General features: G+C 33.9%; 2 protein-coding genes across 5 annotated transcripts; one reads left to right on the forward strand and one right to left on the reverse strand.

Annotated features, from left to right (window-relative positions):
- The first annotated feature begins 1,994 nt into the window (after window positions 1–1,994).
- On the forward strand, window positions 1,995–6,976 carry LOC134277122 (uncharacterized). Of its 2 annotated transcripts, XM_062759407.1 has the most exons (6): window positions 1,995–2,127; window positions 4,913–4,987; window positions 5,101–5,157; window positions 5,296–5,370; window positions 5,874–6,007; window positions 6,445–6,976. In XM_062759407.1, the coding sequence occupies exons 1-5, from the start codon at window positions 2,077–2,079 to the stop codon at window positions 5,991–5,993; spliced, it is 378 nt and encodes a 125-aa protein (XP_062615391.1). In that variant the 5' UTR covers window positions 1,995–2,076; the 3' UTR covers window positions 5,994–6,007; window positions 6,445–6,976. The 2 variants fall into 2 exon arrangements, with proteins under 2 accessions (XP_062615391.1, XP_062615392.1); XM_062759408.1 differs by lacking the exon at window positions 5,101–5,157 and having other exon boundaries at window positions 2,002–2,127.
- Window positions 6,977–9,633: 2,657 nt separating this feature from the next.
- LOC134277136 (abl interactor 2-like) lies at window positions 9,634–19,299 on the reverse strand. 3 transcript variants are annotated; one of them, XM_062759420.1, is made up of 9 exons: window positions 19,146–19,299; window positions 17,329–17,496; window positions 16,697–16,885; window positions 16,322–16,345; window positions 14,319–14,541; window positions 13,871–14,038; window positions 12,510–12,578; window positions 10,448–10,624; window positions 9,634–10,254 (listed from the first exon to the last, which is right to left on the reverse strand). In XM_062759420.1, exons 1-9 carry the CDS (start codon window positions 19,260–19,262, stop codon window positions 10,091–10,093), a joined length of 1,299 nt encoding a protein of 432 aa, XP_062615404.1. In that variant the 5' UTR covers window positions 19,263–19,299; the 3' UTR covers window positions 9,634–10,090. The 3 variants fall into 3 exon arrangements, with proteins under 3 accessions (XP_062615404.1, XP_062615405.1, XP_062615406.1); XM_062759421.1 differs by lacking the exon at window positions 16,322–16,345 and having other exon boundaries at window positions 9,635–10,254; XM_062759422.1 differs by lacking the exon at window positions 12,510–12,578 and having other exon boundaries at window positions 9,635–10,254.
- Between the last annotated feature and the right edge of the window lie 91 nt (window positions 19,300–19,390).

A 19,390-nucleotide genomic window follows, 5' to 3' on the forward strand; every position in this document is an offset into this window, starting at 1 on the left:
CACCGTGTTGGGAATGCATCAAAGTAACTCGGCTTTCAAAAGTATAATATTTGAATGAAATTCAAATAAGATCACATGACTGAATCAGCAAGATGGAAGATCACCTTTGACGTCCGAGGTTATGTGCGAGGTACGAGTCATCCGAGGAACTCCGATTGCCAGCAAGACAATTTACGGCAGCAGACTTCTGGGGGTGGATCCTAGGTTTGAAGCTTTCTTAGTTAAAGAAAAAATAAATTTCTACTCCAGGAAGTAGTACAAATACCCTAAAATGTTACTGTCAAATATCTTTATTTACAAAATACGTTTATTTTTAAGAAAATATTGGACTGAAGAAAATAAGAAAAATAAACAATCAAAAGAAAAAATTCACTTTAAAATGAAAATATACACATAGCCAATCGGGTAACGTCTACCCATTCAGTACTCGTCTCCATCTTTTGTTCAACCAGGAAATGATGTAAACTTCCGGAAATTTGGTACTCTTTTATTTATATTTCGACGCAGTATACTTCCACAACTACCCGATGACAATTTATTTGTACTGAGAAAAAATATTTTGAAATTGAATTACGTAAAAGAAAATTGAAAGGCACCTTATTTTATTGAAGAATTACTTTACTATAATTAATTTCATCCCCCCAACACACCAAAAAAAAGACAATGGGGGGGGGGGGTTGCAAAGGCTTCTAAATAACTAATATTCTACCTATAATTCTAACCCAGTAAATTTTAAGATCCCTCCCTCAAAACTGCAGACATTAATTGCTTCCGCACGTCTCCCAGGGGAAGAATCACGGATTAATGTTAATTCGGCTTTTATTGAGTTTGCTATACGGAGAGAATGCTAAGGTTTTCTTGGCATGGGCAATTTAGAAGATTACCCATAGGGGCTATATAAGAAATATGACCCTATGGTATCTTGGCCAAATGCCTGGTAAGGTACCCTAATTTTTTGTGAGGAAACTTGTTTAAGTACCTATACTTCAATGACAAATTCTTAGGAAAAATTATATATTTTTGAGGAACGTGTCGTCTGACCTTAAGAAATGAAAATTAAAGGTTCGGGATTTTAGAGATATTGCTTACTTTTTATATACAAAAATTATAAGGCACTTTAGTTTCATCTATGTACTTCGACCATTTTACAATGCATGATAGTGTTTTCCTATCATTGCAAAACACCACAAGTCTCTTCTAATTTCATATCTTGTTAATCAGTTAATAATCATTGTTATCTCTATGGTTGGATTAAATTAACCCAAATTCTTTAAATATGTTATCTTAAAATACTTTTATGGGATAAAAATTTCGACTTTTTATAAGACCTCTCTGAGAACTTCAAAGAACCTTGATGCACATTGAAAGGAATAAAATGAACATTGTTGCATGAAAAGATTGAATTTCAAGCTTCATTTCGAGACTTTTTGAATTGAATTATAAATTTAAGAGTCATTCTTCCTGACTGAAGATCAGATTACCTTAACATGACTAAATTGGGTCTGTCTGTCTGTCCTTCTGACTGTGTTACCGACTGTCTGTTACACTTTCAATACCGCGGAATATCTCGAGGATGCTAGGGAGTTGAGCTCAAGGTCTAACAACAGACCATTTGTTTTAAAGGTGACTGAACGCAAGTTCTGTGATTGATTTTAGTATAGCTCATATATTAACATTTTACGGAGTGTGTTCGATTTACCAAAAAAAAAAAAAAAAAAAGAAATTAATAATAAATAAATAAATAAAATAAATAACATTAGAAATTAATCATATTATATATTATGAATATTGAAGGACGTGCCCCCTAAATCTTGAATTCACCGATTTTTTTTTAGCTTTAGGTGCAGGCTACTTTAGGCGTTGCCCACTCGGCACTTACCTCATCTAATGATCTAAAAAAGCGACGGAATCAGCCGAGGTTTGCCGAGTGAGGCGTTGCCATCGGCGTCCGCGATGACGTCATACTTGGTTACTGCTAAGGAACGTTGCGTTTTGGTTACTGTTGTTAGTTACTCACTTCGATCAGTAGCGATTAGACGTGTTTTTCTCAGAGCGACGAAAATCACAAATTTCACAATGAAAAGACAAAGATCTTCAGAGAGAAAGAGCCAGAATGTGTCTAAGAGGGTAATTCTTCTGGAAATAAAATTTTATTGGTCATAAATCAGCTTGTTTAACTTTAGTATTCAAATGTCCAATCACTCCATTAGCCAAGACATCAACCTTATGATAATGGCCGATTTATTAGGATGTTTCTTTCATCTTTATAAATTTTTATTTTATTTTTAATGCAGAAAATGAATAAAGAAAAAACATACAATCAATAGTAAGAAATCTATCTCTCATAGATATGACCCCCCCCCTTTCGATGCACGCCTTTGTGTAAAAATAAGATGGATGAGGTTTTAGTCACGGTGTTAGGGTTAGAAAAGGCGGTTAAAAAGATACCGAAGGAGGAATAAATAAATCGCCTCCTTATTACATACACATTTAGTATACTATTATGTACTTTAGGTCTATCGTACAATATCGCCACTATCGGGACTCCCATCATTTTTTGGTAGCTTTATATTGAGCCTAGTCTAAATCTTTTACTTTTAGTAAAACTTAAAAAAACAGTCATATATTAAAAAAGCTCAAAAAATATTTGTTCATAAAAAACAGAGACCAAATGAGTGACTGCAAAATAAGAAAATAAAATAGACCTAATGTATTGGGGCCTATAGATAGTTTTCGATTGACCAAGAGTTACTTCCCGTTGGCCGCCATACTGGAGGTCCAAATGATCATATTCCTTCATTGTTCAACCAATTTAAAATTTTTATATTTGCTATTTTGAATTAGAAATCATTATTTTTCTGAAGTATATAAATTTTTGGAAGCCTCCTTTATTTAAAAAAAAATATTTGATAAAGATTTTCCACCAAATATTTCTGCTATCAGGCGCGTAGCTGCCTATACGCAAGTACGCAAGTGCGTACACATCATTTTCAAAAAAAAAAGAAAGAAAAAAAAAGAAAAGAAAGAAAGAAAAAAGAATAAAAAAGAAAGAGAGATTTATTCGGAGAAAAAGAGGCACTATCTGTCTTTCAAATTATTTTACGTCTTATTGTTTCTATTCAAATTTTGTTCAGAATATTATTGTTAAAATCCAGTCTTTTATAAAATGAATTCCAAAATTCTTTCAGTAAGAAAATATTGTTGAACCAAAATTTTCAACTGTTAATCCGCGTAATCCTGATTATCCGGACAAATACACGTATATATTTGATGAAAGAAAGCGATCTAAGTGACATTGATCTAAAGAAAAAGTTACAAGGGTTTTGGACAACTATACAAGAAATTCCGTTGAAGTAATGAATAAATATCGATAAACAAAAAAAAAATGGCAAAATTCAAATTACTGAACAAAGTAAATAAAAATATAGATCAGTTATGAATATCTTCTTTTACTGATGTTACCAATTTATAGAATTTTAAAGTACTCTCACATTGTTTAAGCTATCAGAATATAAAGGTTATCAAAAGACCCACATCCCCGTTTATATTTTGAAATACTTTAACTCCAATGATAACTTATTAAATTACTTCTCTGTTTTATCTTGTCACACTTGGAAACTTTTTTTCCAATACCAATATATTCGTTAATTAATTTGATCAAATTATCCTTCTCTTCCTGAAGTATCCATGGAAGTATAACTTAGCTAAGTGTTTGCTTGAGAAAAGAGATGTAGCGTGATTTCTTTTAAAGGAAAATGACTGAATAATTTCGTAAAATCCAGGAGCTTTTTGTCCCCTATTAGGGCTTCGCCCTGGACCCACTGGGGGCCTCAGGGCGGCCCCCAGACCCCCGACCATTTTCTGCGTACACTTCATTTCAATGCTGGCTACGCGCCTGGCTATATTTTCTTAAACTTGGTAAGACAAAGAGGGAAAATCACTGAGTCGACCTCCAATATGGCGGCCAACGGGAGGTAACTTTCGCTAAATTCAGGCCTATCGAAAACTATCTATTGGGAGAGTGCAAAACAAAAATGTCAATAAACAGAGGAAATGTGGGATATCGCAAAAATAGAGAAGAATGAAAAGCTCCTCTTCACTGTCAAACATTCGATCGTGATTACAGAACTGATTTTAGGTCACATCTAATGCAAACTTACCTCATCACTGGAATGGATGGAGTTATTGTGGTAGACGTAAAGATGTCTCAAAGACATGTTTTTAGACCAAAAGCCTTAGGTCAATGATTAAAGGGAGCACACTCGGCAGCAATCATAATTTGAGTTATTTCCCTTTGACCATATATTTTTTGTTTTGAAACTTTTTTTCATATTTTTGAGCAACCGTAATTTGAGTTATTCCCCTTTGACCATAGAATTTTTTTTTCTTTTGAAACTTTTTTCCCAGAATTTATTTTATAAATAGATTAAATATTTTATTAATTTTTGTTCTTTTACAATGAGCAACATGTTTTCAAAGTTTATTTTCGGAAATCATTTAAATCTTGGTGGTAGGTTACAGAAAAGCGAGACCGACCGTGGGATGTTCAAAGCAATCATCCTAATAGGCCTAAATGTTTCCATCGTGATGTTATCGAATTTTGAAAAAAATTCTTACATATAATTTTTAGATATTTACTGAAGGTCCTTTGTTATGAATATACTTAAGGCTTGATTTAACTTACGAATAAACTTTGAATTTGGTTTTCATTTTCTGTTTCTTTTCATGAACAAATCTAATACAGTGTACTTTGATATATACATGACAGTATTGTATAGTTAATAATACAATGTTGTGTTACAATCTGACTGTGTTGTGTTAAAGACTAAAAAGTATTGACTTTTGAACAGGCTTTAAAAAGTTACAAACATACATGACATCCTTAATTTAATCTATTTCTTTTACATTTCAGCGGCGTGTGGACGCTTCTTCAGATGACAGTCGTCAGTGGTACGAGGTGATGCTCGCTCTGGCGGCCAAATCAGCTGTAAGTTTCTCTTTTTTCTGTCTGTCTCTCTCTCTCTCTCTCTCTCTCTCTCTCTTTCTCTCTCTCTCTCTCTCCTAAATCTGTGTCTGTAATTATAATTTTTTTTTCTCCAGTGCAAGCAAGTCTTTGCTTCTGCTGTTCACGAATGGAAAGATCACATTCGAGACTGGGTAAGAGTCTGAGAATGGATATCATGTCATATACGTATACACATCGAATGCAGTTCTCTATGTGTTAATGTGATTGTCCAAGACTTTTTTCTGGCTGTATATATGACATTTTTGATAAGAACATTTTTTTTCTCGCAGTGTGACTTGACCCATGCCATCAACAAGTCTGAGGAGCGTAGGGAGCTACCCACCATACCTCAACCTACGCATCATGTAAGTGTTCAATTCATCCTATGAAATATGCGCGCAATTAGCCAAACGAATTAATTTTGTAAACGTATATCAGGTATAAGAAAGTGCCCAAAATGCATGGAGCTTAAAACGCAGTGTGTCACAATTATTCAATTAACAACAAAGGCCCGCCTGTAAAATTGTGGGAGGTGAAATTGAAAAATAAGAATTATATTTTGCTGTAATTTTATTATACAGTGTATAATACACTTCATTTAAAGCTAGGTTGTTTACCCCCCAAATCTTGTTTGAGAAAAGTCAAACAATGGAAAGTTATGAAATACAATGTAAAAGGAAAAAATCACCTTATACACCCACCCCGCCCCACTCACTCGAAAATAGAAATTGCGATTTGGGCAGATTTGGGCAGTTTAGGCTTTTAATTTATTGTCTTCTAGTTTGTTAAATGTGAAATGTTTTGACCCCCACCCCTCCCCGAAAAAATTCTATTATGGGCTTGGATTTATTGTGATTTTTTTCTTCAGATTGAGTGGTTGGCTAGAGTTAATTTTAAGCACAGACCCGTGCGCCGTAACCTCCCAGAGCAGAGACGTCCAACAGTCTCCCAGAAACAAGATCTGAACTCCTCCTTTTATGTCTACTAAGGTGGATGGTAATGGTAAGTTGAACCTAGTGCGATTCTTGAAATATACCTACGTGACAATATTTACACATCAATAAAACTAAAATAAAATTAAGATCTTTTTAAAAAAAATTTCTCCATGTAAATCTCACAGAGACAAAACTTGGCTGTCATTTTTCGTGTGTTCATTTCTGTATACCGTATAAGTGGAAATTTTAGCGAGAATTTAATTTTGGCATTATTAGCGAGGGTGCTGAGATCGCTAAAATTGAATATCGCTTAAAAATTAATTGCATTCAATTTGTAATAGCTTCTTAAGCGAGAATTTCAAAATCGCTAAAATTACTTATCGCTAAAAATAAAATACCAATTTTTAAGTTTGCGTCTCGCTAAAATTTCCACTTATGTGGTATGCACAATTTGGTAAATTATTTATACATGAATTCTGCATACTTATTCTTTTTATATTGTAGGATATGTGTGCATGGGCACAAATTGTCTGCAAATTTCAGAGAATGGCCGCCACAAGCATCCTAGTACCACTGTTCTGGAACTTGTAATCTCCCCCCACAATTGTCATCTTTGTGACTTTGCAATCATTCTTTGACTGTACATGAGTCAGATACATTTGCTGCATGCCTTGCAAAAGAAATCATTTTCCCCCCGGAGGGATGGCGAGCGTACATCAAACTTGACGGACTCCGTGCTACAACCACCTATGTGTTTGGCTGCATGTACAAAGACACTATTATATAATTATAGACATCTGCTGCATGCACCGTAGATGTTTTTCTTCACTGGCAAAGTTTTTTTTTGCCTTTTTTGAAATGAACCACCATATCTATTTTGGTTACAACAGTGATGAAGATTAAGATCATGAAGCATACTCCAGAACCTGGAATCTGAATTTGATTCACTTCAATAATTTCTTTTCATTTTTTATTTTGGAAAAATTTAAGTTTTTTCCAAAGCCTGGAATGCCATGTTATTTATAGATTTTATTTTCCATGCACTTTACTGGTTGTCTTTACTGAATATATGACATATTTTTATTTACAGAGATTACTTTTTATTTTACTAATTTTTTTACTGTTGTATAGTCAAGATTATATCAATTTTATTGCAAAAATCCTGAAACAATAAGATTGCCAAAGTATGCACTATGTGCATCTTAGTACTTGTATATCGTTTTTGCATGTTGTTTTGTTTATAAATTAAATAATTACTTAATATAAAATGAGTCTCCCGCTTGTATTGGTTAATTGTCATTATCACGAAAACATGTTCCCTCCCCCTCCATTTTGAGTTTAAACTTAAAAGATTTCATTTCTTGGCTAGCTCAGTAGCAAAATCAAATTTCAAAATTAAGATAGAGACACTCAAGCTAATCATATACTTTCTGATTATAAGCAGGAGTAAAGAACATGATTTTCAAACAATTAATGCATGTCAATATAGCCACATCCATAACCTAACACCAGAACCCCTGAACGAGGGGCAATGAATCAGCTGGAAAATGCACCCTTGCTCATCGAAGTACACCTAGTTTGTTTTCAGGAGGCCAAAGTAAAAAAAAAAACCCTCACTGTGACCAATCACATATTTTTCCTTGTCTGTTAAGATTTGGTGCCTTGACCAGGATACCTACGGGAGAAATATGACTGACCAGGCCAAAGCAGGATACTAGAGCACTGGACCAGTGATTCAAGCAACCCAGGTTTGATTCCAATTTTTTAAGTCATGTCCATTGCATTTTTCTCCTCTCCTGTAACATTAAGTGCCATGACTATGATATGGAAGTTTAAGAAGAATTTTATTCATAATATACAAAGAAGTATACAATGAACATGGATTGAACAGCAGGCCTAGGGCCTATATTGGTTCTCTCCATTTGAGATAAAGGTACAAATGTAAATACCGTACATATTTGAAGTTCTGCGTGATATGGAAGTGACAGGTAGAGGATCTGCAAGGAAAGGGCCTGTGTTTGTGTCTTTGGAGTGAATACCTTGTAAGGTGAAGCAATGTGACAGATTCAGATGTTAGTGGCAAGATAGATGGCAAAATATACATGGAGATTTTAATAAATTTTATGAAATTTCATTAGATAAACCAAGGCCCAACCTACCACAAACAAGAGGCACATGGGTCACAATGCTCACCTGAGCAACTGTAGATCACTTAATTTTCGCGACACCTTATTTTTCGCTAGATAGTCATTGACTCTTGTTTAGCGAGACAAAATTTTCAGAAATTGTGGTTATTGCTCTATATAATCTTTAGGAATACTATTATACACGAGAATCAAATTTTTGCGAGCACACTGTCTCGCGTAATTACGCGAAAATAAAGTTCTCGCTAATAAAAAGTGATTTACAGTACTTTCACCCTGCTGTTCATTGCCAGATTTCTCCCCCTTGTAATACCTTTAATGGCCCTATTTTATCCCTTGGGCCCATGATTTGAACAATTTCGAATCTACACCACCCCAGGATGCTCCTTTACAAGTTTCAGCATTTCTGACCCAGAGGATTTTAAGATTTTTCTTACATATTTCAATATAAAACATTGATCTCCTTATGTGGCCACACCCTACCCCTGGGGGACTTGATTTGAAAAATTTTGAATCTAAACTGCCTAGGATGCTTCCACTTCATTAGTTTAAGCTTTTCTGGCCTAGTGGTTCTTAAGATGAAAATTTTTCGATATTTCTCGTGTATATTTTAAAGACAATGAAATACACAATACAAGTTTCACAGACCCTACCTGAAAAAATTGATTAAAATTAGTTCAGTGGTTTTTTGAGAAGAAAAAAAGTTCACCATTGATGACGAACAATGCATATATATGTGGGACTCCAAAGTGCTAATGGAACTCAAGTCCGATGGTCTGGCCAATCCCCGATGGTCTGCTATGCCAAAGTCTGATGGTGCAGAAAACAATTAACATTTATGACGTCATAGTATATGTACTACAGCGCCAAACCTCACTGCCACGGTAGACCAAGGTCTTATCATTATGCAAAAACAAACCCTTATCTCTCAGATAGGAGCAAAACTAACCCTAATCATTCGAAAAGTGTGTAACAACTATATCCTAGATATTATATTGGGTGGATGCAAGACTAACCCTAATCACTTGACTAGTGTGTGAGGACTGACCCTAAATCTCTCGGGTTGATGCGAAGCAAGGACTAAACCTAATCAATCGAGTGGTGTTCGAGGACTAATCCAAATATCTCTGGAAGGTGCAAGCAATAAGCAAAATCAATAAAATTGAATACAAGGACAAATTCAGGAATGATGGCTTTTGAATGCAGGATAGAGGCGTCAGTGATTGACGTCGAATTATTGTGATGTCATAAACGTTAATTGTTTCTCCGCACTTTGGCATGTCAGACCATCTTTTGCGCAGTGCGTTTCATAGGAGATGAGCCACTGGACTTTGGCGTGACCATCAGACTTTGGCGTCTGTATTGACAACAAATCATCGGGGCTTGGCGAGACCATTGGACTTCACAGTCACCATCAGACTTTGGAGTCTTACATACATGTATATATACCAACAGACAAGGGCAAATATCAAAAGGTCACAGGTGAAAAGTGGCTTCAAGAAAAAAAATTTAAAGAGGTACAATGTATATATATATTTTTTATTATTTTTTAGTAGAAATTGGTTTATCAGTAAATACAATATTGCTTGCTTCATACAATCTATTGTAAAACATCATAATGTACATTGTTGGTAACATTAATAACTGAAAATATTCTATGAAGCCTGCATGGTAACTTAAGCAAACTGAAACAAAGTTTGGGCTCCTACACAAGTATTGCAAACATAATACATATAAAGTCATCTTCAACAGAAGATTTAGAACAATAATTACAATCAAGATTAATATTAGAATAAATGCCAATTACAAAATACATTTATTCAACTACAATGCAGGCAAACCGTAAAAAAAGGTGGTGATTTTTGATAACTATTTGATATTCAGCACTTTTGAAAGGGAAATATTATTGATTAAATTCAAGAATTTATTTATTATATTTGACCAAAATTGCATGATTTGGAACAGAAATTTGAATTGATGGCCATGTCTAGATTGAAGATGTCCAATCACATGCAAGGTTCCACGTAATTACCTGGAAATAACCCCGTGACCCCATTCATGACCCCTTCATACCACCCATCATCATTCTTTTTTGTCACGTAAATCAACGAATTCTCACAAAATGTCAGTTCATCTTCTTTTTCTGCCTGGTAGTCATAAATAGCTATTACTAAAAAAAGAAAAAAATTTTTAACAATTGATTAAATGAAATGTTTATTTAATTAACCTCTTATATAATATAATAATATAATTACACATTGTGGCTAAACACTATTTAGGATATGAATTTTAAAAATAAGGTTTAAAACTTAAAATTTTGCCTAATTTTTGCACTGCATGCAATATTTGTCTCTATCCCCTACCTTTCTCTATGTAGTGCTCCGGTACCCAGTCAGGCTGGGCAAAGTTTGGACCTGTGGCAGCATAAGGGTCCTCCTCCTGACGATACCCTATGTCGACTTGCTCTCCCATGAACTCGGGGGGTGGAGGAGGGGGGTACTGCTGATTGTCCTGTGGGGGTGGGGGCAAGGGTGGTGAAGCTGAAAATACATTTTTAAAAGATCTTATATTTGAGCAAGTCATCAGTTTTGCTGAAAACAACAGAGAAACTGGTGATGAAAAGCAGAAATTCATGTGAAGCATTTGGGAAGGGGGGATGTTAAAAATCTCTTCAAATATGCATGCTACTAAAACATATTCAACAGCTTTTAAACATTTATATTTCTTTGGTCCAAGTTTTGTGAAAACCAAACCAGGAAGCTACTTGATTACAGAAAATATGATTTCAAACCTATCATGTTTGTCAGTAACAAAATTAGAAATCCAAGAAAAAAACAAATGATCTGTAAACTGGTCATTAATGTAGAAACATGTGCCTATTAGAATGAAGTGCAGTCTAGCTCCCCACCAACACGTTAGGTTTAAGCAGCAACACGGTGAAAAAAGGAAGTTTTGCTTTTTCCCAATCTTATTGCATGTATTTTGTAACATTTAAAAATCCCTCAAATATTTAAATGGAAATTTTAGTCTTAAAAAGAATTTTTTTAAACAGAACGCAATGTGTTTAAAAGTTATGCTATTATTGAAGATATTTGGCCATGACTTTGAGAAAAAATAATGAAAGTAGTATATGTGGAGGAAATATAAACTAAACTATAAAATAAAAGTATACTTTAACATATACCAGCAATTAAAAGATGCATCCCTTTTTAATTTGTAACATATATAAAAAAGAAATACAATAGTAAAATATATGTAAAATATATGAAGTATAATAGACACTGTAGAACAATACAAATGGTAGAAAAGAACACCTTAATATGAATCAGACAGATATCCTACAGGACTTAGCTAATGTTGCTTTCCTATATATTAAGAACATTTTCCAGATAGAACCCTAAATAGTATATTCTTTTATAAATACACTCATACAATGAATATGTATTCAAATTATTTCATTAATAATGGTACAAACTACATTTACGTATATGAACTACATTTCATACTACAGACATTACACTATTACACAAAGTTAAAGTGTAGCAATATACTTGTGTAAATAAAAGGTTGAACTTTGTTATCTCAAATACAATAGGTTTGTCAAAGTCAGCTGACAACCACTTTTTTGCATTTTTTACCACTGGGATCTCAAGTCTTCAGATATTTTGAAGTTAAATCTAGGTCTCTTCAAGTTTGAGATAACAAGGTTTGAATGTATACTCATTTGAACAGTCACTACTACACATGTATATACAAAGAAGTGCCCATTACATTAATATTTTGTAGTCGTTATAAGTCAATTAAAGAATGATGTGTGCTATGACAGTATACAGTTAATTTCAGTATTCTTAGATTTAGTCAAAATTGCAAAAATACATATAAGTAGATCTAATTATTTCAAACTACATATTCTATCCTCACTAATGTTATGGCTGATATCATTTGATTATTTTTCTAACATTTTAAAAATTCTTATGTCTTCTGAATGCATGAATGCAAAATCCACACGACTTCTGAATGCAAAATCTACATGATCTATTTACTTAAAAGTACACATTCTAATTTCACTAATGTTATGGTTTTTTAAACTATCATTTGATTATTTTTCTAACATTGAACATGTAAGCTACTTATTTCTTCTGTCTTCAAAATGTAAGATCTACATGAATAATACAATGGTGCTCTCTACAACAAAAAAATCCAATCATTAGTTGGCATCCATTTCTCCCTACTGAGTATAAAGGCAGTCTGCAATACAGGATACTCTGAAACAAATATGTTAAGAACCTGTGTCACTATACACATCAGAGACCCGTGTGAGAGAAGACAGATCTAGTACAACCACCACAAAGTTACACACCAAGCCAAAGCAGTGCCATTATACAAGAAGCTGTGAGAAAAATGGGCGGCAAAAAGCATGCAAACCTTCGAGGATTTCATTGGGGACTCCGCCTCCGGGGGTGACCTCTGGTGAGGGGGGTGGAGGTAAATTGTCTGAAATAAGACCACAACATCAACTCATGCTAAGCCCTGCATCATGCTCCTTCATCTGATTAAGGCCTGCTTACACACTTAACAAGGTTTCAAAAGCATTCATTTGGTACTTAATTCAAACTTCTTTTTTTTAACAATTTTTGGTGTTTTTTTTTTTTTTGAGAGGTATAAATTGAAGGGTAGATTTGGCAAAAATAAATAAATCTTGATTAATATCTTGAAAGCCTAATAAAAGTATATGTGCCCTATGGAATTCAAACAAAGCTTCTTCCTGTCTCAAGAAATGAAAATAATTTAATACATCATCAATCTAAAAGTTGAAAAAGTAATAGATGATATTCAATGTTTTGTAGTTAAATATGGAATTGATTTCACGAGTTGGACAGGATTTTTTTTATATTTTCACGAGTGCAAAGCACGAGTGAAAATATAAAAAAAAAAATCCTGTCTCACGAGTGAAATAAATTCCATATTCAACTACAAAGCATTGAATTTTCTGTTTATTACATTTTTAAAATAAAATTCTTTGATTTTTTTTCTTTGCCTCTGTCTTTTTATTATAATACAGTCATAGCTATAGGCTCGTGACGTCATAGTTGAGCGGTTGAGACGTCATAGCTATGTGAAGTGAAAAACACTGTAAACATGGATTTAGCAACAAATTTTTGGTAATTTTAACAGTTTTATTCGCTGTCAAAGGGGTTTATTTATTTTCATCTATCTTACATTAGGTCAAGGAAGATTTTTTTACAATAATCTTCGTTATGGGAAGGGAATTCGAGAGTTTTCCCGCACTTCTGATATTCATCACACTGTGACAGGATATCATTTTGATATCCTTTCACAGTGTGACAGGATATCATTTTTATTCAATGAATAAATTACAGTATTTCACAGGTAAAAATGTAATAATAATCTTTATTTTAAAATAAAATTAAATAATAAATAATGAACAAAAAGAAACAAAATTGTTTTTAAAAATCCAAATTATCAACAAAATAATAAATCTAATTTTTGTTCTTTTGATTACAAAACAAAAAACAAAAATGATTATTTTGGTTGCTTGACAAATGTAACACACTTTATTGTAGTCTTCGGTCATAACATTTCTTAATAGTATTTGAGGAATTTTGAATGAGATATATTTTCATTAAAACAAATCTTGTTTACATAATCTGTTTACATTAAATCATCAACAGTTCCACATTTACACAAAGTCTTTAATCTTTATACACCCCAACAATTGATGAAGTAGTGCTTAAACAATATACATGCATAAAGGTAAAACCTACCAACAGAAGATTGTGAATTCAGCTGTGACCTTCGACCCTGTGGCATTCCGGCCCCTGGGTGTGACATGGGTGTGGCCATTCCCACCGGTGGGGGAGGAGCTGGTGCATTAGGGGGAATAATCATCTGGCCATAGTTACTTCCCCTGGCCTGGGACGCTCTGGATTGACCTGCAAGTGTAAAGGTTGTTGTTTTTTTACTCAAATATCTTATAATGTTACATTTTAAAAATTCATTGATCTAGGTCAATAAATTCTAAATTCCATGAATGGAGGTTCATACATGCCTTCCCAATGTGCCTGATCTAGGTGGACTTCTCTCAATTTGAACCAGTAGCAAACAAATCAATCTTACTCTCTCAAGTTATACAATACACTTGAACAACCAATATACCAATCCCTGTATTCAGTTTTTATGATTCTTACTGGAGATACTCTCGTTCTCTGATACCTGGTAGTCCTGTTGTCTGCACTGTGTAGTTACTGGAAGCATACTGTGATGGAACTGAGGGTGGGGCCACGGGAGGGGCAGGGGTCCTGTAGTGACTGCTACCAGAGCTCCTCCCGGGGGTGCCACCACTACGGTTCATTGGTGGGGTGGGGGGATGTGATGTGGGGGCCTGACCAGATGATGAACTGCTGACAGATGGACTGCGTGCTGGTTTAGAACTTCCCTGTGAACAGGAAGTATACTGTCAATTGTTAGATTTCAAAGGTTACATGTCCAATAAATACCCCCCCTTCTTTTAAACACTGAAAGACCTTTATAGTTGTAAAAGATATAAAATGAAACTGAAACATATTTTCATGAATTTTTCTAAATAGTGATCATCTTTTGGAGTGCATGCTAAATATACATTAACAAGTAAATAAAAAGTTTTTATATGACATTTTTCATACATTTCAAACTGTAAAAAAGGGTCTTTCAACTGATGCAGCTATAAATATTAATTTTTATCATACATCCCAAAACATATGGCAGAATTCTTGATAAAATTTAGTCATACAGCACAACTTCAAAGATTTCACATCTGGTAATGCACTTGACAAATCTTTATATCAAATTTAAAAAAGATGTATCTCAAAGATAACCATTGAATAATCAGAGGTATTTGATGAAACTAAAGCTCTACTGCTCATATGTATACCACATTATCTGTAAAAAACTTTTTATTTGTAATCACATAATTACACAATAATGTGTGCAGACAAAAATGATTTTCATAATTCTGTAATCATTAAAGTAAACTTAAGATTTTTAAATTCTACTATTTTCTGAAAATACTTTTTTTCAACTCTTAAAAATAAGATAAAATACCGTATAGCGGGTTATTTTAGCGGGATGCTAATTTTGGCTAATTTTGGCATTTTGATGATAGTCCGCTAAAATTTAATCGCTAAAATAGTCAGTACTCTTCTTAGTGTCCATCTGCAAAGACTTGAAACCCTGCGTCTGCTAAAATAAATTACGCCAAAATTATTGGCATACCTTTAAGTAGGCTAAATGCCAAATTTTACACCCGCCAAGAAAACCAGCTATACGGTAGTACCCCTCCCATTCTACAATTTAACTAAATGAAAATGGTAATGAAAACTAGAGATCTAGTTTAACTAATATACATGTAAATTCAATATGCATGTAATACATGTTAATTGAAAACACATACATAAATACTGAGAAATACCGGTACAGCTGTACTTGTTATTTAAACTAACCAAATGAGAATTGTTAAGTTAAGTGGAAAATTAACTCCATGCAAAACATATGCAAAAAGTCCACAAAGGAAGCCCAATCCAATATTTTCAGCTGAGCAGCATTAAATTCTGGGTACTTTGTGCTAACAGGGAAACACAGTCATACAGCATATTCAAAGACAGACAAATTTGCATAAGGTCATGTACTTCTCCTTATATTAGGAAAAATATTGCTTTGCATAAAAAGAAAATCTTATTTATATTTCCAAAGAAAGGATAAAATGTGATTAATAATTAATTGAATTTTTTCACTATAGCTGTGTTTAACTGTAATGAATGATACTGTGTAATATAGTTAAATCCACACTTTTCAAAAGTTATGTCCCTTGGTCGCCATCGTTGGGGAGAAAACCCATAGAATCCTTACAATAGCCTTTATAGTTTTCTGGTTTGTAACTTTGTCACCTGAATGGAAAAAGTCTGTGCATCTTGTATACCAGTATTGATTCCTGAAGCTGGGGCTACCCATACATTGAAAGAAAAAATTTAAACAGTGGATTCATCAGAGCCCGCTTAAATGTCTGATAGCATAAAGAGGAGAAATGTAAATTCTTTCCCTTTTGACCTTTTGGTTGACCCCGCAAAGGGGCACAACCTTTGCAAAAAGTGTGGATTGGACTATAGTGTAACATGGATTTCAATACAGTGTAACCTGGATATAAATCACACAACAAGGGATACACAAGAAACTAAAAATACCTTTATTAAACCTTGTTCTTGTACCTGGAAAGAGATATGCCAATACAACATGCAATTCCATGCAAAACAATGGTTCAAATGATATAAGGGAAGCTGGTTACTAGAAGCTACAGAAATTTTCTTAATGACTGTGGTATTTTGTTACAAACTTAACAAAAAAAGACATTTAATAAGGAAACAACACTTATAATCAATTTTCTTTATGCTGTGTTATGAAACAGTCATGCTGATAGAGGAGAGATGAGGAAAAAACATAAACGTTAAGAAGCTATCAGAAAATTATTTCACAAAATCAACACTTTTTTGGACAATAAAACAAAGGAACATATAGGTTTGATATATATTTCATACTAATACCAGGGGTTGATCACCTACCCTGACCCCATGACCTAGGTCATCAAGACTGGAGTAGTCTATTGGTTTACGCTGGTACTTTGTGGGTTTCTCTGCCTGTTCTGGGAAGATGATGCCGTTCTTGACCCCAGCAGGTCGGGTTGAGCTCCTGTTTGTCGTCAACACGCCTATTTCCCTCCGGGCCACTTTCTCCTTGTGAATGTTTACAGTCTGTCAGAAATCAGAAAAGATCACTGAATTACCTTTATTAAGTACTCTTTTTTTATTTATATTTTTTTATTAAGTACTATTTTTTATTAAGTACTCTTAACTTATTTAGAATAACTCTTTCTATCCTAATGCACAAGGAAACAAGTGTCATTAATGTTCACAAAGATAAAATCCTTTAGCTTAACATTTTGTAATGAGAAACTACCTACTGTCATCCTGTCAGGATCATCAAAAACAGGTTTCAATCATATGAAAACCATTGTATTACACAAAGTATTGTCCTTTTTTTCTTACTGTATTAAGAGTTGATGAAGAACCAACAAATAACCGTATACCTGCACTAGTTTCTTTACTATAATAACTATATACCTCAACTAGGTAGTTGTCTATAACTATATGTATATACCTGAGCTAGGTAGTTGACTTTCACTACATCTATATACCTGAGCAAGGTAATTGACTCCAGATTCCATTTCAGCCAGCTGATTCTGTTGAAGGTCCAGCAGCTTCAGGAAGTTTGTAGCCAGGCTGTTGATCTGGTAGGCCACACTGGCCAGAGAGTGGGTGGTGTAGTTCTTTGTCTCCTCCAGGGCAGAACGTTTGTCTGTAGCCTGACAAGAGATCAATAAAACAGTCTTAACAGTAAGTGACAGCTCCTAAATATGTGAACACAGTGCTATTCTACATCTAATTCATTGATAAACAGTGAAAGTTCCTCATTTCAAACACCATAATTTTTAAAATTTTTGTATTAATCACCATTAGCAACTTCTTTATAACTTGCCTCGAAACAATATTTTCATGTGTATGCTTAATCTTCAGATTCTCTTACAGTTTTCACTTTTCGTTTTCAATTTCTAGTAACATGATAGTTACCACCAGTCCTGCTTTTTAAATCAATATCATTATCAGTCAGACCTGTTTACCCATTTCCTTGTCTCCTAGATTTCTTATAAGATTTGTCAGAGTAAGATTTGGCATTTGCCAGTAAGATTTCATTTTCCATCAATTTTACATACACATATATTACTAGAAAACCATATTTCTGATTACCAAATAACAAAACAAAAAATAAACATTAATGTGTTTGAAATATTTCTCTTTTTAAGTGATCAAAATGAGTCAAACTGAGAAAGATCATAACAAAAACTAACTGCTAATATCCAAACAAATAGACATTGGATTTCTGTATTTTGATGATAAGAAAATTACTTGTTTACAATTTATTTCATGCACTATATGTTCCGCCCAAAATCTCAGGCATAACGAGACCGTCATAGCACATTAGAAAATGGCCTTGGGATGTAAGAGTCTGAGATATATAAGGAGGGCAGGGACATCAATAATCTCAGAGAGATGTCGTAGGGACTAAAATATTTGGTCGGACGTCCACTACGACATCTCAGTCCACTGCCACACAAAGTGATTAGGGATTTTTTGCTCAGATTTCGACCGCTTGTTTCAATCAATATGGGCTGAAATGAATTATCTGCTCGCTTCAACTTTTTCCTTTGAACATCCCCTTAAGTCTCTATCACAATAAAACTTTCCTTTCTTACCTTTAAAATGTTTAAATCCAACAAAATATAAAGTTGTTTATTTTTCCTATGTAATGTCCTATTCATTTAAACCTCCGATTTTGAAGAGTTCCACAATAGTCTGCTCAGAATTATTCGTTCTACAACTATTTCCTATAGGAATGAATATAGTACGAATTATTCAAAGCAGACTATTTTGGAACTCTTCAAAATCGGAGGTTTAAATGAATAGGACATTACATAGGAAAAATAAACAACTTTATATTTTGTTGGATTTAAACATTTTAAAGGTAAGAAAGGAAAGTTTTATTGTGATAGAGACTTAAAGGGATGTTCAAAGGAAAAAGTTGAAGCGAGCAGATAATTCATTTCAGCCCATATTGATTGAAACAAGCGGTCGAAATCTGAGCAAAAAATCCCTAATCACTTTGTGTGGCAGTGGACTGAGATGTCGTAGTGGACGTCCGACCAAATATTTTAGTCCCTACGACATCTCGCTGAGATTAGGACATCAACTGAGGCTCTTGAAGGTGTATGGGTGTATCCAGCAATGATGAAGATTAAATGACTTGGTTTTCATTTCAGTTGTCAATTAATGCAATAAACATTCAACTGCTTTCTGAATATCCTGATCCTATTTACAGTATTTCACTATTTGGTTCTTTGCTTCCTCTTCTGTCTGAGGCATACTGAAGGAAAACTACAAATTTCAAGCGTTTTACCTGAACATAGTTTTCTCGACAATACTGAGCTACTTTTTCTAAATTTTTGTAGCTATCTTGAAGGTGCTGTCGCCCATCAGGGATCTCTTGATCCATGAGCTGAGTTAATTCAGCCATTTTTTTCTCCTCTTCCTGAATGAAGCGTTTCAGAGACGCGAATATCAATATTGTTTTTAATTATTTGAAACTCATTCCCGATATGAATGAAATAAAATAAATTCTTTTCAAAACCTTTTATGGGTATA

The sequence above is a fragment of the Saccostrea cucullata genome, unplaced genomic scaffold (assembly GCF_032062105.1).
Source record: "Saccostrea cucullata isolate Sc308-1 unplaced genomic scaffold, CSIRO_AGI_Scuc_v1 ctg313, whole genome shotgun sequence".
Classification (NCBI taxonomy): Eukaryota; Metazoa; Mollusca; class Bivalvia; order Ostreida; family Ostreidae; genus Saccostrea; species Saccostrea cuccullata.